We start from the raw sequence: 25,555 nt of genomic DNA on the forward strand, positions 1-25,555 counted from the left end.
GCCTCAATTCAAGAAGTGGTTAATGCCATTGTAGACTACTCAGTGAAGACTTTGGCATTCTGTTCAGCTGCAGTGAAAAACCCGTATTTCAGGTTGCTTAAAAGTGGAGAATGATGTGGAGAGCTTACTGCCACTCTTAAATTGTGATTAGCATTAACTGGATCTTTTTAGCAATGGTCTTTTTATCTCATGGAAACTTGTATTCAGAGTGAAAGAAAGCCTTGCTAAAAATGACAGGAACAGTTAAAAGCAACTGAAGTCTTTCATTTGAAAAGAAAAACTGAAAAGGCTAATATTGCTTTCCCTGGAACTGTGTATATGAAAAGATTAAATGGAAGTATGTAACTGGACTGTACAAAGAACAGTGTTTCCCTATAGAGAGACATGAGAAAAACTTACAATCAAGGAGTGTTCAATTATATGGACAAACTTTGGAGCTGAAAGATGGTTAGAAGTGTGGATCTCCTTCTCACAGGAAGTTGTTCCAGCCATAATTTAATCATGTGTAGAATGGGGTTGAATGTTTATGGATACCATATGTAATTATAAAACATGCTGTGTCAGGAATACCAGACCTTGCATTTCAGTCTCAAAGCCAGTCTTTCTGCTGTTAGAACTCCAGGAAAAAGCTTATGAAAAGGAGAAATCATTGGACATCTGCATGTGATGACAGCATTCTTGCATCATATTCCAAGACAAAGTCCATATTCCCATTATTTTAAGTGAGGTTCTAGACCAAGTGGAACTTAAATCTGTTTTATTCTGGCAATTCTTACATGCCTTTAAGCTTAAATATCATGATTATCCACTAAAGAAAAATTTTCTATATCTTGCAGAAAATATTTTAAATAGCTGGTGAAAAATGGGTGGGTTTTTATCCACTTCTGTTAATTTCAGACCTGTGGTAAATGTAATTTTTTTTCTAACAGTATCCTTACAGGATATCAACATGAAAAAAGCATTCAAGAGCTCAACAATTCAAGATCAGCAGGTAGTTTCAAAGAACAGCATTCCAAACCCAGTGGCTGATATTTATAATCAGAGTGACAAACCACCACCTCTGAATATTCTTTCACCTTATAGGTAAGGAAATATTGATTGATTATGTTCTTGTACTTTGCCCTTCATCTGCTACTTGTATGCAGAGAATCATTACAGCAGAAGGGAGACGCTGTATTGATTATGGAGGTCTGATTTTTTGGGAACTTCCCTGTTTATGGAAACAAAAATTGCCATTGCCACACTTAAAATCATAAGTCGTACCTAACAAAAATCATCATATTTCAACATAAATCTTACATGGCAGCGCAGGATCAGAGAGCAAGGGCCACTGATTATATAGAAAGTGAAAATAAATAATATACTAAACTGATTTCTTTGGTGGCTTTATCCAGAAAGCTGGATTTGTTGCTTTTGCCTTCCCACTATTGTACACACACAGTCTGTACCTTTTCCTGGTAACTTACTGGTAAGTAGAAGAGCAATAAGTACATTTTCTGTTTTCCTGTTTCCTTTAAATTATTATTGTTCATGAAATTAGTGCAGTTTGTCCACCTGAAGGGTTGTGGACAATGGGGATTTACTGTGTTCTTCAATTTTTGAGAGGTACTAGGTTGTGAGGTGTCTGTATAAAACAGGCACTCAATCTGCAGTAAATTATTTGGATTTTTTTTAAGACTGATATATCAGAGCATTTGCAGTGTATTTCATTTTTAAGAGCTTTTAATTGGAAGGTAAATTTGTTGGATCTATAATTGAAGGATGTGGTTTCTACCACTCCTACAGATGATGGTGGTATTTGTTTATAGGCATCCAGTTAGTAAGAGTTGTTATTGATCAGCTTGAAGCTAGGATGGTAGTCAAAGAAAGGTTTTGTGGGTTTAAAGCATACTAATTCATGTATTCTTAGCTTTTCTTCTGCTGTGTTTCCAGGGATGATAAAAAAGATGGATTGAAGTTTTATACTGATCCTTCCTATTTTTTTGATCTATGGAAAGAAAAAATGTTACAGGATACTGAAGATAAGCGAAAAGAAAAGAGGAGACAAAAGGTAAAAGCAGAAACATAATAGCACATGTGTGCATTGCAATTTTGTGTATGGTTGTCCAGGCATAAAAATTTCCAGGTAATACTTAGTTTCTGTGAGTGGAAAGACTATTCCTTTTTATGTGTGGCTGTAGATTCACTTGGTTCCATTTTTACAACTTAAACCGTTTATTTTAAGAAGGCAGCAAATTGAATTTTAGGAGTACTGTGGTTATCTTCCAAGATACTTTCTTGAGTCCTTTTCCAGTATCTGCTTATTAGTACTAAGCAAAATGGCCCTGTTGTGCTTCGGAAAAAGACACTGTGATGGGAGGGGGAAGGAATTTGAATTCTACTTTATTTTCATAGTTCCTTATCTAGCAGCATCAACGCCTGTAGCAAAACAAGAGCTTATCCAGAAATAAATAATTTTGTTGTTAGTAAGATGATAATATGCAGTGAAATTATTCTGTGGTTCAGCAGCAAGAGAACATTAATTTTACAAGTAATAGTCTTTGTTTCCTCTAAGTTTGAAAACCAGCAAAAAAGAACCTTTTTCATAGAAAAGATTCTGATGCAATCAAGATTTTCTTAATAGATTTTAGTTGTGAATGGAGAAATGAGTTGCTATTCCTGCAGCTTCTTTGTGGTCAATATTTTTATCAAATTGGAGAGCTTTAAGATTTTTGAAGATAATTCTGGGAAAAAAAAAGAAAAAAAGAAAGTTTGAAGCAATGACTACTGCTTATGTTACCTGGCAGAAGGTGCTTTTATAGATAGGTTCAATGAGAGATAAGGGATTTAAAATAAAAGGAATCTGAACAAGATATTCTGAGTGCTCAGAGGAAACAGAAGGAAGCTACTCAGTTTTCAGTACATGTGTGCATATATCCACATACCTGTCTATATGTACACATGTGCACATGCATCATCCATATTAGCATACCTATCTATACATGTCTGTGTGTAAGCAGGTACCATCATATATGTATAATCATGTATAATACACTTGTGTACAGAATGTCTAATACATGAATATGCATGTGAACGTATATTTGTATATACACATCACATGTGTAATATGACTGTGTGTGTATATGCCAGTATATGTGGTACCTGCTTAGAAATAAAATTGTAGGGCGTGACTGGAAAACTTTACTATTCCGTTAGAATAAATTCTGTTAATTCCTTCTTCATTTTTCTGGACAATACTTTTCTGACTACAGAACTTTTAAATGGAACATGAAGACTTGGTTTAACTGGAACACTTAGTGAATTCATGGTTTTAAAAATTCTGGAAGAAATAAATCAGGTCTCCCTGTTATGATTACAAGTCAAAATGTTTTCTGTTTTGGCAGGTGTATCAGTATTGAAATATTGAATAGAATTGAAAAAGCTTGATAGGCATCTTCAATAGTTACTGACTATAGCAAAGTATTACAAGGTATTCAGTTGGTTATTTGCGTGGTTGTATAGAAATGCAATTTCTATACAATGCAAGATTATATTCCCACTGTATTCTCAGTATGATTAGTCACAGAGCTGATGGAAAGCCTGGAAGTAATTAAAGCAGCTGTCATTCTGTGGTCTAGTTGGTGGTTTTTTTAGATTTCATTCAGTATTTCTTTATGAAAAATATATAGCGATAATAGCAGCCTTTGGGGTTTTTCCTCCTACCTTTTTCCCTCAAGTTTAGATATTTTCCCTATGGAGGGGAAGAAAAAGAAACTATCAACTGCTAGCTTTTTTATTCTGATTTCCTATTAAAAAGGAAAAAATACAAATGCTTTCATAAAAAATTATAGTATCGCTTGGGTTTTTTTTATTCCTTTAGAGAGATTTCTACAAAACTATATTTATAAATTTGCTCTTAGACTTTATCTAAGGCAACACATCCCACTTATCTCCATCCATGGTATATCTTTTTTTTTAGATTTTAATTGCCCTATTACAATCTACAAACCAAATGTAAATGTGCTCAATTCCAATTGTGTAGGATTATAGCCATACATCACAGAAGTGCACCTTGATAAATTCTAGCTGAAGTGCTGTTTGATTTGATTCAATATATAACAAATCTGACAGAAGGAAGCAGCATAGATTTGAGTTTGCATGGATGGCATTTACTTTGTGATAGGAAGAAATCTCAGTTCTGGCTTTCCAGAAGCTGCTGTGCAAATGAGCATTTCATCATCTGGACTCTTCAGAGAGCTAGAGGGTTTTGGTGAGATGTCTTGCAAGCACACTTTGTTCCACAGGTTGCTGAATCAGCTGTCCTTTTTCTTTTGTTCTTGTCCTTATGATAGCAGTGACCAGGAATGAATCTAGAGCATTGTTTAACAATTTGGTAGCTGAACTTGTATTTTAAATCTGTTAAGTGAGAATTCTTTACTCAATTCGTGCTTTACAGAAGCACAAAACTTGAAAGTTGTTGAGAAACTCTGCAGGTGAAATAAATATTATATATTGTTTAGCAAATTACAAGCTAGACATCCGAATGCCATCCTGCTCAGCTGACTAAATGTAGTTGGTTTTTAGCCTCAATTTTTCAGGTGCTCAGTGAAGTCTGAGAGTAGTCCTTGCACCAGAGAATCGGTTTTCCAATATTATTTTGGTAATTTGCTTTAAGTACTTGAGCTGTTGCAGCCAGAGGTTTCTGAAGAGTTTCATTTTCCTGCCTCCAAATATCATGTTATTGTTTCTGTATTCAGTTTAATTGAAAAAATCGAGAGGCTCCTTCAGGTGAAACTTTTTCTCTGAAAAAACCTGTAATTTAAGTTCTTTAAGTTTAAAATCTATGTAGGCTGCTTTTTTTATATTTGGTGTATCAGTGTCTAAGAGTTCAATGTAGTTTTGACTTTTGAATGTATCAGTAGTGTTCTGAGTTGAATGACTGTATTAGAGGCCAGTTGTTAACTCTTGATTAACCAAAGGAAAGTTGTTTTAATTTGCTTTTTATTGTTATCCCTTTTTTTCTGAGACTAATTAGCTATTTAAACAAGTAAAAATCTTTAAATTTGGAAGGCTTGTATTTCAGAAATTGTTCTTGGTTACTTGTGTTTTGATAGGATCTTATAAATTTGAGGCCAGGAAAATACTCTGTGTTATTATGCTTCCAGTTTTTTGAAAGTATTGCAAATACTTGCTGAAGGTACTTTCTGTTACTAGCTCCAATTCTTTACTAAGACGCTTGAAATATCGCTTCCTAATTCTTGATGCAAGTATCAAACTTTAACTCAGCCGTGTTTGAAGGCTCTAATATGTTTGTGTTTGCTGAAATAATTTCCTACCACCAGCTGAATGATGCACCTCTTTTCTGGCTTAACCTACAGCACCCACTTGTCTGCCACAGCTTCTGTTTAAAGGAAGTAATACTTCTTAATATTACTTAACTTTCCTAATACATATTTCTGACTGCAGTTATTTTGAAAGGCTTCAGCTCCCCTAGAACTCTCTTGTTATTGCCCTGGGTACTAAAACCAGAGCGATCCCCATTGTTTGGCAAGGTAATGAAACTGCTACTGGAACAACTTAATACTACTGTTAGAGGTATATGTAGCATTGTCAGCTGCTAGGAATAGGCCTGCCCCACTGTTTTGTAAGAAATTTAAACGTTTGAGATGTATTTATGTAATATTTAATCCAAAAATCAGTACCAGTAGGGTTTAGTACTGCTTTAGTAAAAAGTATTCCAGCATATTTATTTTTTAGCACACTTATAGATGCTGGTTTGGAACAACCTATCGAACTGAAATCTGATCCAATAAAAATAAACTAAGCTTTGTGTTTATTTTATGTTGTTTACACATGTATTTATCTTTTCATAAAAAAACACAGTGGTCTCTTAATTACCTATTTAAAAGTTTGTTTTAATGTGTAAGTAGTCATGCAAGTACTCCTGATGGTATAGGAATTGTGTCAAAATTGTATTCTGAGTAGCATCATAGATCGGTCAAAAGGTGGATACATACTTCATCTGGAACTCTGCAAGAAATATGTAGCTGTCACCCTTAGGTGAAGTTATTGTTCTGTAAGAAGATAAGAACTAAGTGTTTCTGGTGAACCAAACGGCTTACTTGTACTTTCCTCTCAAATGTGGCGTGATTTAGTAACAAAATCTTAAAAAATTAATCAGGATGAAAGTCACAAATTAAAAAAAAAATTGCAGGAAACAATTGAAAAAGACAGGTGTAAAGCCTTTAACAAGAATATATTCAACCACAGCAATAAACAAAACTTGATGTATTTAAAATAAAGTATGAACGAATCTGTCTCCTTTCTGCTCCAAATCCTGTAATAGGAAAATTTGATATGAAAAAGTGGTACTAAACATAACATGGATAAAATAAGTGTGTGATTCTAAAATGTTTGTGGAGGAGAAAGATTTTAGGAGAATTAATTAAAAACCAGGATGATGATCTTTACTTAACATGAATCAGACCAAAAATCTATCTACTGCAGGGATGAGCAAGTGTTGTTTGTAACTTTTGGATGCTGAACTTTAAAAAGACTTTTCTCCATCGTTATTAAATGTTGGCAGGATCAGCAGGTCCCTCATGCAGACATGCACGAATGGAGATCCAAAACAAGGGCAATTAATCCATTTGATAGTTTTTTGTTAGTTATGTAATGCCAAATACATTATTTCAGAATTATTTGCTCAGTACTGTTTTACAGTTGGAGTAAAACACCTGTGTGCATCTGTGGTCTACTTTTTGTTGAGCTAGCCTTCTGGCTATTATCCCTTACTTTGAAGGTGTTGATTCCACAATGAAGGCTTGCATATCAGTGTTTGACCAAACTCTTCTGTCAATACAATTGATTATGACTGCATTCTCAGGATAGCAATATAATTATTTCCTGAGAAACTATTTTTCTAGCAGCCGAAAGCCTAATACCAACTTACTAATAGATAAAAGAGGTTTAAGCTTTTAATGAATTAGTATTCTAAGATGTGGGATCTAGAGCTGATTAAAAAAAACATCTAGGGCCCTCATAAATACTGAGAAAAGGAGTAGCACATAAGCACTCTTCTCAGTTTGGATTGAGCAAACTTGTTCAGTTTTTGTGTTGAAGCACCAATATGGTTTTTATATTCCTACTGAGTAGGCAGAAGTAAATGAGGACAACATTTCAGAGGTGTCAAAGCGTTGAGACTCGATATTAGGAGATCTTACTGTCAGTATGGTAAAGATAAATAAATAAGATAAATATTGACATTGGTTAAGCCTGATATAATATTGAAAAATTTAAATAACTAAGCAGAGTGATTTGTCATGAAGCTATCATGCTGTAATATATTGCTGGCCTGAATAGCAGAGAGAAGTAGTGTAATTCATTTTTATATAAGATAATGGGAAACAATGATGAGGAAAAACTAGGAAGAATTACGGTAGTTAATCAGATCTAAGAAGGGAGAGGAAGTTAAAACAAACAAAAATCCTTTCACATAGACTACGGAATAGGAAAAGGTGTCCAGTTTTTCCATACTTCCCCAGGCCTTGGTCACTGTGACCATAACAAAGAGCCAGAGTAGCCCTGAGTGTATTTAACATATTCTCAGAAGTCCGATTTGCAGGAGGTGAAAATTAGAAGTGCTTCAGGATTTATCTAAATAAAAGACTTGATATCTGAAGAAGTTAAACTTTCTGGCTTTTAAAATCAGTCATATTTCTGTATTAGGAAACAAGTAGGTTGATATCATTTTAGCACGTGCATCCTACAGAAGAAGGACAAATCAGCATGTCTTGCTACTAATGAGGTTCATAGCATAAGGAGGTATTTTCAGTGCAGAGAAATTTTATGAAGACTTGGCTTCATCTGTAAATCTGGTCTTGTTTTCATGCACTCTAACTGCATTTTAACCAGCTTTTTTCCTTTCCTTTTTTTCTCTCTTTGCATGCTTTATTTCTTTTGTTCGAATATTAGGAGCAAAAACGTATAGATGGCACCACCCGTGAGGTGAAAAAGGTTAGAAAAGCCAGGAACAGACGCCAGGAGTGGAATATGATGGCATATGACAAAGAGCTTAGACCTGACAACAGGTTGTCTCAAAGTGTGTACCATGGAGCATCTTCCGAGGGATCACTGTCCCCAGATACTAGGTCTGTTTACAGCAAAGCTGTTTGTTATACCACAGTTGTATGTTCAGAAATACTGAGTAGAGTTAGGTGTTTTTACAGGATGGGAATAGTTAGACAAAACATACAATGCATGTTTTAAAGTTCTTTTCAAAATTATTTTAAAGCATAAACAATGTAACAAGTTCTGTAATGATTTTTTTTCTTCCTCAGCTTCACGGGAGCGTTTTGTCATCATAATGTTATGCACTGCAGTGAAAGAAGTGTTTGCTGCATGCTTTATTATTTGGTCTTGAGTAGCTGTAGTTACAAAAACATTTATATATCTGTCTCTGGTAGATAATGTCAGTACCTATTCCTTAGTGTCTAGTTTGTTGTTTGGTGCACTGCTGATAGCTTAATAAATATTTTTCTGTGATCTACTCAGTTCAGCATACTTTTGACTCCAACAGAATGCTTTAATGGGAGAAGAGTTCAGCTTTCTTGATGTTACATTAGTCTAAAGAGCAAGCTACAAAACCAGATGCACTGTTACTGCTCGAAATAACAAATCTCTGCTTAGAGACACCCAGCAGAATTCATCTTCATTGACTGAGATTCCCTTTGAGCTCAGTGAGAGTTACTTTTTCTAGGTGTGTGTGAAATCTGAGTTTTTTTCACTAAGCTGGTCTGACTAGAGTATTCTTCCACTTATTTTATTTCCATTGTCTGTTGTGATTAAGTGCTAGCAGTAAAGCTGTAAACAGAGTCCACTGGAAAAAGTGTGTAACGATTTAATGTTTGAATTGTTGAATGGCTGGGTTGAGGAAGCAGCTACCACTGCAAGAGTGTGGGCTGATACCTGTAGTCCACTGTCCAGTGGAGACTAATTAAAACAAAATCTGCTTAGGACTTTGAAGATATAATGTTGTGGTCTTTGTGAAGAGTAATCAATTTGTAATTGAAATATGAAATTTAAAATAACATTGCTGTTGCTGTTTTAATAATGTATTCAGACCCCTTCTCTGTTTAAAAGCCTTTGTCTTTTTTTTCCAGTTTCTAATGCAAAAACCTTGTCTCCAGTTAGTCTTACTGAAACATTGCAGACTGACAATACTTTCCATAGGTTGATCTAGTAAAAGATGTGATTTTTTTTTTTCACCAGGAGTTCTGTTTCACACATTTTGTGTCTTTTTTTAGCTTTAACACCTTGCTTCCAGGATTCCTGAGTTTAAATGAGGATCATATTGAAGTGATTTGTTTTTTATTTCCCAGCAATGACAGCATGTATTTGGCTGTTTGCAAATATATATAGTACTTGCAATGTCTAGGATATTTTCAAGCAAAATTTGTAGGATGCATCTCTTTGTTGCATTTAGATACTGTGGTATGGCAGATATCTTGTACTTTTATATAAGCATTTCAGACTTTTTTAATTTATGGAGTTCTTTACATTTCAGTGAATCTAGTATGAGAGGCGGAATCCTGAAATTTGTTTTATATGCATGAAGGGTTAATTCAGGGAGTGGTAGTGAGGTGGAGAGGTGGCTTTCTATTTTTTCATTTTGGGGTAGTCTTAAGCTATAAAAACCCCATACATATAGAAATAAGTACTGGTGTCAGAGACATTCTTTATGCTGACAGCTACTGCATGAGCAGCGTTATGTAAGTAAGGTCCTGAAGAAGTGTATTTGGTTATGTTGTCATTCTGTTTCTACTGTTAATGTAAAAAAAAAATTCTCTCATGTCTTCTCGTTTGTTCATTGTAAGACTGACGCATTGAATGTTGACATCCAAGTGTTTGGACTGTGGCCATTTACAATGTATTTGTTATACTTATTGTACTTTAGAGAGAGAAACACAAGCTGAATCCAAACAGAAACCAGCAAATTAATGTGAGAAAAGTAAGAACAAGAAAAGAAGAGTGGGAGAGAAGGAAAATGGGCATTGAGTTCATGAGTGACGCAAAGAAAATGGAACAGGCAGGAAGCATGAAAGAGGACAAAATGCCCAAAGGGTTTGTTATTTCATTTTACTCAAAGCCCTGGCTTTTTGTTGCTTACCTTGCTTCCAGTCTTACAAATAAGTGCTTCAGTTTACTGTGCTCACTAAAAGCCAGGCTGCACTATTGTTCATTACTAAAACAACTGTTTACTATAATGGGATGAAGAGATCCTTTTGCTCCCTCTCTTGGGCTTATTTGACAGAGCATCCTGGACTTTGTATCTTTATGAACTCTCTGCTCAACTAATATTTATATTTCTCAGTTTCTCTAAGCCTTTCCAACAAAATTAATTGTGCAAAAAAAGAAAAAGCATCTTCTAACTTTTGAAATTGGTTTTCTCTGCATTGGTAAAATATATTTCTTCTGCATAATTGCAAGTGCTTGTAGTATTGCTTTCTTTTTTCTGTTGCCATTGTTAACATGAGGCAGGTCTGGTAAGTATTATCATTTCAAACAACAGGCTGTCAAAATCATTGACAAAAACAATACGCTTCCTTCTGGCTACTAAAGTTCTTGTGCTTTCTGTGGACTTAAAATGGAGTGGTGTTTGATAATCAGAGTCCTGTTCTAGCAAGAAAAATAATGCTAATTGCATTCCTTTTGTTTTTTTTTCTCAGTTATTTAGATAATGCCATGTTACTCTCACATAATCTGTTTTTCTGCATCCATTTACTTTAATTTTAGGTCCCATGCATCTGATGTTACAGATTATTCTTATCCTGCCACTCCAAATCATTCCCTCCATCAGCAGATAGCAATGCCTTCATACGGAGCAGGAGATGGTCCACAGTACATGGCAGCATCCCAAAGCCATGAGCACGAATACAGACCACCTTCCACCACTGTACGACATGCTACTTTAAACAGACCTCAGCAACCGCCTCCACCTCCACCCCAGCCTTCAGATGGCCAGCATAGCTCAGTACCTGTGGTACCAGCGGAATATGGGTAAACCTCCTGATTTATTCTAGTGGATTCTTGACAAAACTAGAGGGGTGCGTGTTTTTCATAACCGTCATAATGTGTAATGTATCACACAAGAAGACCCCAAATACGTTAGTTACCTCCTTGGGAGGACAGAAAAAATTGATAAATTTCTCTGTGTGAACTGAATTTAAATGAAATAGTGAAAGCAAAAATAATGAACTGTGTATTGAATGAGGTGAAATCAATATGCTTGTAAAGTATTAAGGGTTCCTAATACAGTATTAAAAAGGGACTAATTTTTCTTTAAAGTGGAAAATAGTTACAGCATAATTTGATTAATATTTTAAACTTCAGGCAGTGCATAGAAAAAGTATTGCTGATTGTGATTAATGTGGAGTCGTTGCATCCCTGAAATGACTTTTTAAAGGAGCTTGGGCTAGAATTGAAAGGACTCTCCTCAGAAACAGAGTCAAATTCCTTACTGCTGTGGGACAAATGCCACTCCATAATTCAAGACAGGAATTCATCAAACTCCTGCATAGATATTTTGCCTGAATGCCTTCTAAGGGAAGGCTTGCTCCAGAGTACTGGTTCTCCAATAGCAAGAAAACATCTGTTTGCTAACCAGTCTGTGTCTGTTCTTTAGTGTAATTACCTTAAACTTTCAAGCTGTAACCCCAGGGAAGTTGCAGTCATTCTTGCCTTTGTCGTTTTAAACTGGGCAAGCCAAGGATGGTCAGCCTTGTTTGATGCATCCTGGGATAGCATTTGCCTGATTCATGACTGCATCATGTTGCAGATGACTCAGCTATGAGTGACTGCTTCAACCTGCCCTTTCTCTGTTATTTCCAGTGTATACACATTATTGTGCTTAGTCCTCTGGTCCATGACCATTGTCAGGGTATTGCAGTTGTCATGAACATTGACATGTTGCTGAATGCCATCAGTCACTTTCCTTCCACTCCTGTCTCCTGTATCTAGTTCTTTGCCTATTCATAGTTCTTTTCCTCTTATCTCCTCATTTTTTCCTGCTTAAGATTACTTTTCATGACATTTTAACAAAGAAAGTAGCTCTTCCCTGTGCCTCCTGTTTAAAGTATCAATCAATTCTATGAGCTTAATTAAATGGTATTTAAATTGATAAACCTGATTGAAGAAGCCATGAGATGCATGATATACCTTTGGGTAAATCTTTCCATTCATACTTAATAGCTCTCTATGCCTGAGTTCTCTATTATCTCTTAATATTTGTCTAACCTCTGGTCTTCTATGGGATTGATACATGTAGTCAGTAGGTTTCTTGGTCCCTTCATCATGGACCTTGTACTTAATATTCCCGCGAAGTAGCTGTTTAGTAACAAGCACTTTATACTGAACTAGGCAGGAGAATAAAGACAAAAAGCTCACTTTGTAGAGTGCTGAAAGGATGCTGTCTTTAACTTAGATATCTGTCTTAAATCTCAATATATTACCAGTACTTGACGGTTCATATGCTTACAATCTCTTGCATATTTAATTCACCAGTTTAAATTCCTTTTGATTTTTGTTTTAGCAGAGATTGGATGAGAGCAGGTTAAGAGGTGATGATTCTCTAAGTCTTAGCTTTCAACCCATTAAATGTTTTTGTTTTGTTTTATATAGGATGCTTCCAGCTCAGATGGTGGATTATTACAACCCTACAGGTCCTCCCCCTCCTCCTCCTCCCCCTATGATTCCTTCAGCACAAACTGCATTTGTTAGTCCCCTTCAGCTTCCTGTGCCACCTTCCCACTCTGGACTGGTGACCGGCTCTACATATGCAGCTGCTCATCCTCCTCCTTCTAGTGGGCTTGTTGTCACTGCTCCTCCTCCCCCTGGCCCACCTCCTCCCCCTCCAGGCCCTCCTGCTGCAGGTGCATCCCTCTCTTCCTCCCCAATGCACGCTTCTCCGGCGTCAGAGGCAAAGCGCCATGAACCTGCCCAGGCACCGATAAGCGACGCACGGAGCGATCTCCTTGCTGCCATTAGAATGGGTAAGTGGACACTGAGCTCTAGGTATTGCTTTTTTTTCAATGAAAGCACTGTGTTTTCCATGGATAGTTCATGGCTTTTTTGCCAGCTGGGCAGAGTGTCATTAGCCACAGGTACCACACACCTGTTCCTATATTTGTCAGCCATGACTCTGAATCTTTCTCTAATGCCTGAAGCTTTGTCAAGCACGTTCTGCTGTTTGTGTGGACGTAATGAAATAAAAACAGCACTTGTGTTCCTTGTCTAAAGTGCCAGTAGATGTACATGGTTTTTGCTTCTGTTTAGAAGAACTGAGTTACCCAACACCAGGCTTCAGTCTGCTGATTTTTAACCAGTGACTCTTCCTCACTTTGCTTAGCAATATGGAGCTGTAGGTCTAATGGTATTTCCAAATACAATTATGGAAACTTTCATCTTCAGGTCAAAGAGACCCGTATAGTCTTGAATATTTATCCTTAACATATTGATGGCAGTTTTAGAAGTCCAGAAGCATTCAGTCTCTGAGAATGGATTCCGATCTCTCTCTCTTTTGTCTTTTCCCTTGGAATTCCTGCTCAGGCAGGCTCTCTTTAATCAGCGGTTTCTGTTTTTTCCTCTCCTTCTTCCTGAGCATATTATTAGAATACAGCTTATTGTTAGAATACAACAAACTCACCAATAACAGTATGAAACCTAAAATCTCTTGCACTGGAAACTTTATCTGAGAGTAACTTGTCTCTACAGGAATTCAGCTGAAGAAGGTGCAGGAGCAACGTGAGCAAGAAGCCAAGCGCGAGCCTGTTGGCAATGATGTGGCGACCATCCTTTCGAGGCGCATTGCGGTGGAATACAGCGATTCCGATGATGATTCAGAGTTTGATGAGAACGACTGGTCAGACTGAGTATGGTCCAAGCCCAGTGGCGACTACATTAAATACTTGGCATCAGTGGCTGCTCTCTTAGCGAGATGTAAAGCAGGACGTTGACATGTGTTAAGGCTAGTGATGGAAGTGCTAAAATTGAACTGGTATTATTCAGAATGCTGTAGCTTAGCAACTCTGGTAATCATGATGTGATTATGCTTATGCAGATCAGAAACTTGTCTTACTTTCAGTATTTACTGCATAATACTTAAGTGCCACTAAATGTAGCAACTCATGTGCTGCGTGCAAAATATGCTGCAGTTGTTGCACTGTTACAGAACCAGCATTTTATTTTACTTTCCTGATCTTGAAGGGATAAAATATATTTTTTTGACTTTACACCTTATTCTTTTAATTATGTAAGAAATTTAGGTACTTGTGAATTGGTCTGGTTGTTAGTCTTTGAGGGCAGTTAACTATATGACTGAGTGAAGTGTTGAGTTCCATAGGTGTGACTTTTAGCTTTTTTTAATTAGGTACTAATTATGCCTACCTTAGTCTATTTTTAACCACTTCTGGGCTTATGCTTTTATGCATAAAGAATTGATTTTATATTATTTTCCTTTTTATCTTAAAAATGTAGCAGATGATGAAATGTATACTTTGAAGAATGAATCCATATGATCCAAAAAGAACATTTGGTGAGCAGACTGGATATGTCTGTAACAGTACCAGCTTTAGGTTGCTGGCTGCTTGTTGGGAAGAGTGCTGGGGAGGGGTATCTCTGCTTGGTAGCAGATGCATGTCCTTGTTACAAATAAAAGTTAAAATACCTGTAGAGCTTTTTTGGTTTTATGGTAGAGATGACCTGGATGCAGGATAGACGTGATTGAAACAACACGGTTATTGGAGTGTAGAAATGCTACTGTTCCTACTAAGATTGGAACAGTCTGGATCTAGCAATCAGATACATTTCACAAGTATTAAACTTGGTCTTTATGCCTGTAGGTATAAATGTGTGTAAATAAGTTCTGTTGTTGTTGATTTGTACATGTGTAGTCATGTAGCACATTTACTCAGAACTCTTACTTTGAATGTATTTCTTTCCCAGTACATCCCATGGTTAAAACATTGGCAGTTAAAGCAGTTTTAATGGCTTTTGGGGTACTATCTCATATACATACACTTTTTTTGCTCCTTCCCTAGGAATACTTGCTGCCATAAAGTCTGCTTTGGCTGTCTCTGTTTTCTTTAAAAATAATTCCTTTTTTTTTTTTTTTTCTCCCCGCAGTACAGTATTAAAAATTTTTGTTTGTTTTGTTTTTGCTCTCTTCTGGACTGAGAGTCAGGCTGCTGCTTTGCCTAATGAGGCTCAAAAAAATTTATTCATAGCAGGGGAATAGCTCTTTCCTTACCAGATTACAGTTTTAATCTTTGTAACGGAAGTCTGTGTAATTCCAGGTTTAAAATTTGGTAAAGCTCCTTTGTTTTGTGAGGCCCTGTTTGTTCTTAAAAAAAAGTATGTAAAATAAAGAGAAATGGAAGGTGATTATCTAACCTGTGTTTACACCATTAACAGTTTTAGTCCTGAGAATGTAACAGTCTAACACGATGTTTGCATGCAAACTGTTGGCTACTGCATTGCTGTTTAATCTGCGTATGACTTTTCAATCCGTGGTGGCTGCCTTTATGGTAGGGGGTTAAGATGCTGCCTCAGTGTTGGTGTTCAAACTTATCACAAATGTACGACCAATCTCTGCGTAGTGGTGAGCAACCACAGCTCCTGGTTATCAGGGGAAGCTGAGGGTACTCATCTCCATCCCAGTTTGAGCTGGTTTTGTCTTTGCCTTAAAATGCAGAGCTGAATTCTGCTTTATTTTGTGTCCTGGAGTCTGAGGCCTGTGTGTCCACCAGAGAGGACAAAATTTAGGTAATAGGTGGTTTTCATCACTGTGTGAGAGATGGCTTGTCCTTACCATAGTGGTGTGCTTGCAAAATAATTCTTTGCATGGGTAGTGCAACTGGGACCTCATTGCATCACTGTGTAGGTGGTGAGAGTACTCTCAATATTCTTTTGATACATGCTGAAATGAAACATCTCAGCAGAAAATTCTTTCCAATCTCCTGAAATTTGATACAACAGAAGATATATTTTATGAGCACAAAAGTTTGGTGTGTCTGAAATTTTGTAATTTGTGCTTATTTTAAATAATAAGCATTTAACAAGCAATCAGTTGTGACCAGTTAAGATAGTGTAGATTTTTCAGTCATAGTAGCCAACCTGTTTTTCTGAACCTGCAGTGTTGTCATTTTCCTTTTAGTATTTTATGAACAAAATGTGAATTGAATTTAGTGATGTAAACATGATTCTAGGCTGTTTTTATCAGTTTTATCATACTTCAGGTTGTGGATAAGTAACAAATATGAATAAAATCTCACTTTTGAGCTTGTCTTTCTTTCCTTAGATTAGTAAGATTTTGCTGTTAATTTATTGATAAGTAACAGAAATGAAAATGTAAGGCTTCCAAATGCTGTCTGTGATCCCAGGGAACCATGATGTTCCTGGGATGAAGGCTGGAGTCCACAAAACCAGATTCCCTTGATGTTCTGCTGCTTCTCCTAACGTGCATACATTGTTCTTTTGGAACCTTGATTCAAGCTCCAAGTTCAAGTTCTTGGCTGGTCTAAACAGGCATTACTTTCCCTACAGGTAGCTTTAGGTTTTTTGGTTTTTTGGTTTTTTTTTTCAGTGAAATGCATTAAACATCAGCTTTGCTTCCAGAAAGAACAAGGCAGAAAATATAAGTTTTATTTACAAGTCTCTTCCCCACTTTCTTAAGAAGGAGTCTTTGTAGGTTAATGATGCCAAGCACAATAATGTAAAATGCAAACCCATGTTGGCCTACTAGAAAAATATTTTTAATTTAATCTTTTAATTGTAATCAGATTAAAGCTAGAAGAGGCTTTTGATCCCACTGGAAAGAACTTACATAAACCAATTGTGTAATATAGTAGCCTAATTGTAAATAAGGCAGATTTGTTTATGCATCTTAGACTCAGTTGTCTCCTGGGAAAATAAATTAATCTTTACTCTGTTCAACTAAAAATTCCAGTCCCTCTGGTGCTTGGTTCTTACTTCTCTCAGATTTTCCATTTTGTGGTTTGAACTTAATTCAAGTAATTTAGAGCAAAGACACCAATTCTATGTAGAAACTGAATATTCAAGCTTGCTGTTTTTTTGTTTCAAAGGTCCTCTTGGTGTAAAGCATTTCTGACGTCTCATTGATGGGTTGGAGTTAGGACTGATGGTCACTCAGTGTGCTGCTTCTACAGCTCTTGTGGTTGCGTTTGAACATTAAACAACTTACATGGAACTAAACTGAACTGGATTTTTTAGGTATTTGAGATTTCTTTTTACCAAGATAATTGAATGGAAGAGAAAAAAAAATCTTTATTGTAGGGCATGCATGTTGTTGAGAACAAGCTCCAAATTGAGCTTGTTTTGCAATATGCAGATGACTTTGAGAGAAAGGGAAATGATTCCTTGGAAAATTGGTTCTTGATGTATTTTTCAGGTGTGTTGTCTCTCACGCTGGGTGCTGTTTTAATAATGAAGAGATATTCTCTTCCCCTTGAAAAAAGATACCTAAGGATACAGCAAATATGTAATTTCTAAAAATGTTTAAAATCTCCCTGTAAACCGAACTGAATATAAACCTAATAATAATAAAGACTTCATTAGAATCTTATGTCTGGAATCTGAAGTTGCACAAATTAAATCCTGAGCTGAGGTATTAGTTCCTAGCACAGAAGTAAAATAAATATTATAACAGCTTATCCAGAGATGATTTTGACAGTGAATTTTTTTTTTAAGGTGACATGACACTTTTTTTACTTCTGAAAAAAACCCAAATAAACAGAAATTCAGCCTAATGTATTCTGCTTTGGGGAAAGGTTTTTGCCCTATGGGAGCCTGAATTTTTAATTTTGAGTCTGAGGCATTCCTTATAGGAATGACTGCATGTATACACAGACACACATGCACACGCACAGGAGTCCAAGGACTTTCAGCATGTTGAGGCAGATCTGCATTCAGGTACTCTAAGCATTGTCAGTGATATACAGGAAATGAAAATAAATTAGGATCCCTCCTAGAATCCCTCAGGCCCTTGTTTCAGCCACAGAGGAGTCAGGAGAGATTTGAACACTCTTCCCAGTTCCCTTGTACTTTAAAGGAAGTGGTGGTACTCCACAAGGACTGTGGGTTCCCAAATGACCATGGCCTTTCATTAAAGAAATGAGAAAAAACAAGTAGGCTGAAAAAGATGTCCTTTAGGTACAAAATTGGAAGAAGCAATTTCATATTTTGCTTTCTCTACCAAACAGTAGAGGCAAAGAATGTTTCTTCATGTGCTGTCAAGTATCTGTAGGTTTCTCTGGAGAAATGTGTTCTCATTTGTGGGTAGCATAGATGTCCACTCTGAGTGGAAAGCACTCTCAGGTTTGGGCTGGGCTTTTCAGCTACATAAGAAAACAACTAGCCCCTAAGATTCTTAGCTAAATATAGTAGTCTCCTTGAGATTAATTCTTACTGCTGCAGATAAATAGAGAACTTCTTATCTGATTAGCCAGAGCAGGGAGGAGGACTATGCTTTCCTCTTGGCAAGGGCTCACATGCAGAGTGATTTGGAGATTAGGGCTGAAGGCAACTGTTTTGAGATATCTCAGCAGCTTGTCCTAAATGTGTTGCTTTTCCAAGTTATTTGGCATTTTCAGTCATGTGCTGTTGTACCACGTGAAAACTGTCTGCCCTGTTCAGCAGTCACTTCTGTTGCCAGAGAAGTGTAGGTTAGAGGAAGGGAGGCCTGAGAATCTGATCGAGTTACCCTAGTGCCAATTAATACTGAGCAGTCTGTCTCCCTTATCTTTGGCAGCAGCTCTAAACATGAGTCCTACCAACTACCCCAAGGGGCCTGGCAGAACTCATCTGTTTTCTCTGTTCTTGAAAATCAGGCTCTCCTGATATCCGCTAGTGCTGATGAATTCCTTAGTCAGTTTTCTGAGTTATCCTGCTACTAATATTTTATTTCTCTAATGAATTGTATTTTCTAGTCCCCAGTTACCTTCCTCTGACTTGCTGAATGGCCTGTGCCCACTGCTTGTCACCCTCCACAAACTGGATGCAGTCACCAGCCATTGCAGAAGTGCCCTTGCTCTCCTGAACTCCTTAGCCCAGTGCTGGTTTTCACCTGCAGCCCATTCCTCTCTTGAGTCTCATGCTCCTGGTTTTCAATAGATAGCTTGTATGTTACCAGCCAAGCATCTTCCCCATTCCCTCCTTCATCGGGATTTATGGTTTGTTGGTTGGCTGGCCGTGGTTTCTCTCCCTTGGATAGATTCTTGTTCTGTGACTTTGGTGGTGATGGTGTTGTTAAAAGGGGTGCTGCTTCAGGACACAGGGCTTTAATCCTTCACTGGGGAGGATGATGGTTGTAACCAGGATTGTTTATCGTAGGCTTAGCTTAGTGATGAAGTGTGAATCTTCCTGAAGTTATTGGTCATTCCAGTCATGTGAGGCCTCACCTTAACTTTGCTTGGGACACTCTTTCGGATTTATTTGTGTTTGTTTTCTTCTGTTCTCTTTGGGTTTCCTTCCAAACTTAGCATGCTTCCTAAAACTCACTCTTCTTAGGGTGCCTTCACATAGCTGGCTAAACTGCTTCTGATTGCCATTATGTTATAAACATTATTTCTGTCTTTGAGAAAGGAGGACTTTCGTGTGTTTTGTATTCTCAGAATGACAACCAAAGTAACACTTTCTAGGCTGGCTGTGAAAGTTTCCCCATAAGTTTATTTCTACCTGATTTCTATTTATGGCATATTTGGTTCTAACAAAGGTTTAGAAGTTTTGCTTACAAGCAGTTCATCAAAATATTTAATCTGACTGTGACAAGAAAACGTTAAGGTGTGTATTGTGTGCAGGGCCAGTTGCAGTGTATGTATCAAAATAACTGGTGTTCATCAACAGTTCCTTGGGACATTAGGGATTTACTTTAAAATACATGGATCCTGCTGGCCCATTGCTTCTCTCAGTAACCAGTCACTGATTTGCTGTAACTGATGCAAACCACCATTACTACATTTCACAAGTGTTTTAAGAAAGATAAGCAAGATTGCTGCCTTGTACCTAAAGGACTGCCTCCAGACAAGTGCTTATCTGAAAAAAGTATCCTTTTTTTTATCATCCTCTGTACTCCTTTCAAAACCCTCAGTGACTATCAAGTCAACCTTTGCTTTTTAAATTTTTTAAGAGCCATCTTCATTCTTTAAGTTGACATGGTCTGCCTAGGAAACTGAATTTAGGTCTACCACATGCTTTAAGTAAAGGATGCTCCATTCCTCTCCTGTGGTGCCCCTCCTGACCTATATTCCTTGCTATGTTTCTAGAATTTATATGAATTATTTATATGGTTTGATAGATTTACTTCCTACTTTGCTGAAAGAGATAAGAAATCCTTACTTTAGGGATTTTCAAACCTAGTTAAAATATACCAAATGGTGAGGCAGCTGCCAACAGCTAGAATTATTTGAGATAGGAGATGTGGGAGCTGTCTAGCTATAACATTGCTTCTTACTTACTGCGTTAGCAGAGTAAAAGCATTTAAGTATGGATGCTTCACTAAATGGGGAAAAGAACACCACAGATCTGTGGCATTCTTTTGTCTCTTAAATGGGAGGCAGGGAAATAAAGATTTTTAGAAGAGAGATGGGGAAGAAGAGAAAGGTCAAGACACTTTCTGTTCTAAACAATAGGAGAAAATGTTTTGGTGAATAATTGATGATACTTCTCTTTGTTTTATCTCCATACAGAAGCCTCCAAATGGTGAGGCTAAGTTTTAGCCTTCTCCCTGAATATCACCTTCCCTATTTTATTGTCCTCACCTTATTAGCTGCAGTATGCAACAACCTTTCTCTTCCATTCAACCATCTGCCTGCTTCAGCCTTTGTTTTCTTCATCAGATGCGACATGAGGGTACAAATGACACTGGTGGTGGTGCTGGCCTCAATACCTGATAAATAGACTTAAGCTGACATTTTAAATAGTAAAATAGGTCTTTTTGAAAATTCATAAATGTAAGAATTACTAAAGGAGTCTGGTGAACTGGGATTGTTTTCTGCTCAGAAAGCAAAACATGAAATACTCAGGGTGGTAGGACATATAAGGAATATGTGGGTAAGGCACACTTCTAAAGTGCAGCTCTATTTTAAGGCTTCCAGATGTGAGCTTTGCACAATTGCTGTAATTACCAGCCTGCTGCAGGTATTGCTTCTCTCTGGGTTTTGGGGCAGCAACCATTTATTCTCACCCCACTGTTTGAATGCTAACAGGGATATCAGTGCTGTAGAAAGGATGTAGAAAAATTTGTTGCCTATGATAGGAAGCGTATGTGGAATGAAATGGAGAGATAGTAGGATGGAAAGAGCAAAATTTCCCTCTGAGAACATCTGTGGTCTTGGCAGGACAGAACTGAAGATACAGGAGGCACCATTAATTTCTTAGTACAGAAGTTAAAGAAAATATAGTAGAACTTGAAAGTTCCAAGTCTTGAGATACGTGGCATGGGAGCTGTCTTCATCTCATCAGTCTTAATGCCTCATTTTTTGGATTTGGAGCTCAAACTAGAAGCATGCAGGCAAGGAGAGTCCCTGGTAGTGTTACTTTCCTTTCACTGAAACTGCCTTGAGGTTGTTGGATGACGAGGTACCTACTGTAAATAGGCGAAACTGCAGCGTAAGCATCCATGACATCAGCTGGCTGGTCAGACTGTGCCCATGCTACTCAGAAGTGGGACTCAAAAGGGAGTGAGTCTGGAGAGCAGGGCACAGTGGGTGCCAGTCAGCACTAGCAGGGCTTCAGGAATTCTGCTTTATGCAAACTAAATGCCTGCTGCTGCAGTGAGAGCAGGTCTTGTGCCGAGCTGCACCTGGGAGGAACCGAATTCATGTGCTACTCCATGATGGGAATTACAGCGTGGTGAGAGGGAATAAGCAGATTTGCTTCCAAAGTGCTTCTGATCCACCGATATAGGCACCAGTGCCTGAGCAGTGTCTTTGCTCTATGCACGACTGCCAAACAGCCCTGTTCTCGTGGCTGTTTACCCTTCCTTGCCACACTTGCTGGCTCTTGGCCGCTACTGTTGTCATCCCTCAGCATCATATGTTGCTCAGCCTGGGAGACGCAAACACCCATATCTTTGTGCTGAATGTCTGGCAGAGTGTTGGCAGTAGCTGAGGAAGGCTTGCTAATGAGGGGGTGTTTCTGAAAGCAGCGTGGTGCAGCACCTCTCCTACGCAGCCTGTGCAGCAGCCTAAACAGCCGCCTTCGCTGGAGCTCATCCTTGCAAACGAGCCAAGTAGGATTAACTAGATAGTAAAAATCTATTGGCTGGTAATGACACTTCAGTATTTGATTTAAATACAAGGCCAGGTAATGCAGAAAGCGTGAAAATGTTTCAAGGTGCTCAGTCATCACTTGGGAAGCTCCTGCCCCGTGAGATGCTTTTTTACCTGAGAGGGGACCCTGGCACTTGGCTCCTGCAATGCTGCAGTGGTGGCAGGAGACCTGCAGGAGGGCACAGGCTTTTGGATTGAGCCTGCTTTTAGTATCTGGGAAAACACTACATTTGAGGTTCCTGCAGTTCTTTGTGTCACTTTGATTGGGAAGGACCTGCAAGAAACAGGCTTCCTTTGGCAGTGATGGACCCACACTAGGCTTCTGTCTTCATCTCATTCCTGAAGCTCTAAAATCCTGTAACAGAAAAATGAAGTGCTGCTCTAAGATTTCCATCACCTGCAAACTCACCAGGTAAGAGGGACAGTCTTTCTGTAGAAAGACACTGACCTCCAGTGGACAAATGGGGCAATCATAAGAACTTGTTCTAATTAAAATATAGCTGTATGAGGACGGAGGAGATGAAGAAGTTCAAGCTGTGGAGAAAGAGATACACTCCGCTTTGAGGAGCTGAGTGGCACTGTGGTAAAAGTGGGTGTACAGCAAAATCTCAGTGCACACACAACTGTGCTGACTGCTGGAGGTTCAGAGTCTCGGGGTCCTTGACAAAACTGGAACAAGGTGCTCTGAAATGTAAAACTGCTGTGAAGCCAAAAGCACTGGAGCAACAAAGTATGACAGCTGAGGAAGTTACTGCACCTTGGCTGAGCTTCCACCTGTAAATGTCCTCACAAGTCCTCTGAGCCTGCCCTGGTTGTGAGGTGATGTGACTTTGCACAAATGAAGAAGAGGCCTACAAAGAAGTTGGTAGAGAGGGGTGAATTGCAGCAGCTTCATATTGGATGTTTTAAATTTTTCATTCATGGACAAAGGCCTAACCAGATCTTGTTAGGTGTCTTACTGCCTGGAACCTGCAGATAAGTCAGCCTGCTGGAATGAGAATAACTCAACGTTTGAATGACAACTAATCTATATTGTGAAATATATTATAGAATCTTTAATTTACATAGAGATCAAGCCTGCTTATAGGGAGTGGAAATCAATAGTGGCTTTTATATCATCCTCTGGGTGGAATATTAAGTCTGAAATTCCATCATATCTAAACTGCATCAAGAGATTACAAGCCAATAGTACTAATAGCATAAGAAGGATCATTTTATCCTTTCTTAATAAACTTGATATAACTGCAGTTTCCAGATGGGGTTTTCATTCTTTCAGAAAAAGAAATGTGCTGCAGGCATTATCAGTTTATTAGTATTTGCAGTTATAGCCAGAAGCTTGTGAGTGCAGGTGGTGTATAAAACACAGAAAGAAAAAGTGGTCCCAGCAGTCTAACCTGAATTTGAGGGGTAGTTTGTGGGCAGCTACATTATCTGAACAGGAGCCTGGGTTTCTTCCTGATTCAAAGCCCACCCCTGAGGAAAGAGATTTGCCATGGACCAAACTGTACTCAATTTAATGCTGTAATGATATCAAGCAGGGAGTGGATTCAGATCAAACCCAGCCATCTCAGCAAAGACTCCATAGCCAGTGTGCTCCTACAGCGTATGTTGTGATTCCTAGTTCAGCTTGCTTCTGGTCTGTGTCTGCCACAGTGTAACCACACCATCCCTCTTTGCTGTGTCTTGGAAAGGCATTTCCACCACTTGATTGTTTTGTTTTGTTCTTTCCTTTGAGCTGACTGGAGCCATATAACAGTCTGCTTCAGCTGTTCTGTTCTTCGGGTTCTATTTTTCTGCAATTTGCTTTGATTCTGAATAGAGGGGAAAGGTGGCAATGAAAGAAAACATTTCAATCAGAACACTGTTTCTTTCCAAAGCCATGTCACAATGTGAAATACAATTAAAATTGACTGAATGCCCATGGTTGGTACACAAAATCTTCTGCTGTGCTGTTTACAGTGATTCACAGTAGCAGTGAACGTGATGTGCCAGAGTATTGATGCTCCCTGGCCATTTCTCTGTAGCTTCTTAAAGCTGTGGTGCTATTTCTTCTCCAGTGCCCCACCCCACCATGTTCTCTCTTCTTCTGTATGATGAATGCAGCCATTGGTCCAAGATTAACTTTATTCAGATTCTTCACATCAGCTTTTCTCCTCTAATTTTAGATCAGCTTTGCACAACCAAGTTAAGTCTGTCTTAAATCTGCTATGCTTACAAAGATGCAAGAAGAACCAGCAGGTGCAAGAGGACTGAAGTAGGGGGAGGAGGACGACAAAATCGCAGGAGTAGAAGGAGAATAGGTGACTTTTCAGGTGAGCTGTTTTAATAGCTTGAAAAATTACCTTTTTCAGAGAACATATAATGACTTCCAAGTAAATTACTCAAAACTGACTTCTTTAGACTGAGGTTTTCTCAGAATTTCTTAGGGAATAGAAACTGAAGTGTTGAACCAATTTGGTTAATAATCTTCTGTAATGCAGCTGCTTTTGTGTGTACAGCAAAACCATGTACAGACAGGCCATTTTTTCTGTAATACTCCATCTCTACTGCAGCATTTAAAGCCTATATCTATTACACATTCCTTATTTCCTGCTGTCATGGGGAATTAATTTCATTTCTTTGGTTGTGGCCTATCTAGGCAAATAAAATATAGAAGAAAGCTTGGGATACTGCAAATTCCTTTAAATATATTGATGTTTTATAGAAAAGAGAACAGATTCTGAAACTTTTTTTTTAAGACAAAGCTCATTTAGTTATTTTAATGAATTATTTCTTTCAAGGTAATTAACTTCATTTACAGTTAATTCTATTGAAATGCCTAGAGTTTTTGAGTTGTACAATTATATTATCTTTCTATCTGTGTAGATGTCTAGCCAAAACAAAAAAACAGGGCTGTCATTTTGATTTGTGTTTGCATTTCAGCTCTGCCAGATGACTGCAGTTTCTTTAAGTGAATTAGACTCAAAAAGCCTCATGTGAACAGGTGGCAAGAAATACAGCAGACAGGCTTCTTTTCATCATTCTGTTCCTGGATTGCCTCCTCAGCAACGAATCTCTTTTAGCATTTGATGTGTACATGCTTCGCTGCATTTTAATTTGCATCTAGTGAAGATCTGTTGTCTCTGGTGAGAGGCTGCCCCTGTGTGGGGCCCTGGGTGAGTTGAGCACATGTATGTGCCTGCCACAAAGGGTGTACTTGACACATTCATAGCAACATACTTATTTTTCCTGGC

General features: G+C 38.0%; 1 protein-coding gene across 3 annotated transcripts in view; it reads left to right on the forward strand.

The window, feature by feature from the left end:
* The window catches only part of WASF3 (WASP family member 3), a 67,694-nt gene extending 52,277 nt beyond the window's left edge, over window positions 1-15,417 (forward strand). For 2 of the 3 annotated variants that reach the window (XM_050333966.1, XM_050333965.1), the window contains 6 exons: window positions 930-1,083; window positions 1,933-2,050; window positions 7,954-8,129; window positions 10,774-11,037; window positions 12,658-13,028; window positions 13,750-15,417. In XM_050333966.1, coding sequence (XP_050189923.1) covers window positions 930-1,083; window positions 1,933-2,050; window positions 7,954-8,129; window positions 10,774-11,037; window positions 12,658-13,028; window positions 13,750-13,907 — 1,241 coding nt within the window. In that variant the 3' untranslated portion in view covers window positions 13,908-15,417. Of the gene's footprint in view, window positions 1-929; window positions 1,084-1,932; window positions 2,051-7,953; window positions 8,130-9,934; window positions 10,102-10,773; window positions 11,038-12,657; window positions 13,029-13,749 lie in introns of all 3 variants that reach the window. The other variant, XM_050333967.1, reaches the window with a different exon arrangement.
* Window positions 15,418-25,555: the final 10,138 nt, after the last annotated feature.

Source organism: Myiozetetes cayanensis, unplaced genomic scaffold, assembly GCF_022539395.1.
Source record: "Myiozetetes cayanensis isolate MyiCay16 unplaced genomic scaffold, myiCay2020 scf5-8, whole genome shotgun sequence".
In the NCBI taxonomy this organism is placed as follows: Eukaryota; Metazoa; Chordata; class Aves; order Passeriformes; family Tyrannidae; genus Myiozetetes; species Myiozetetes cayanensis.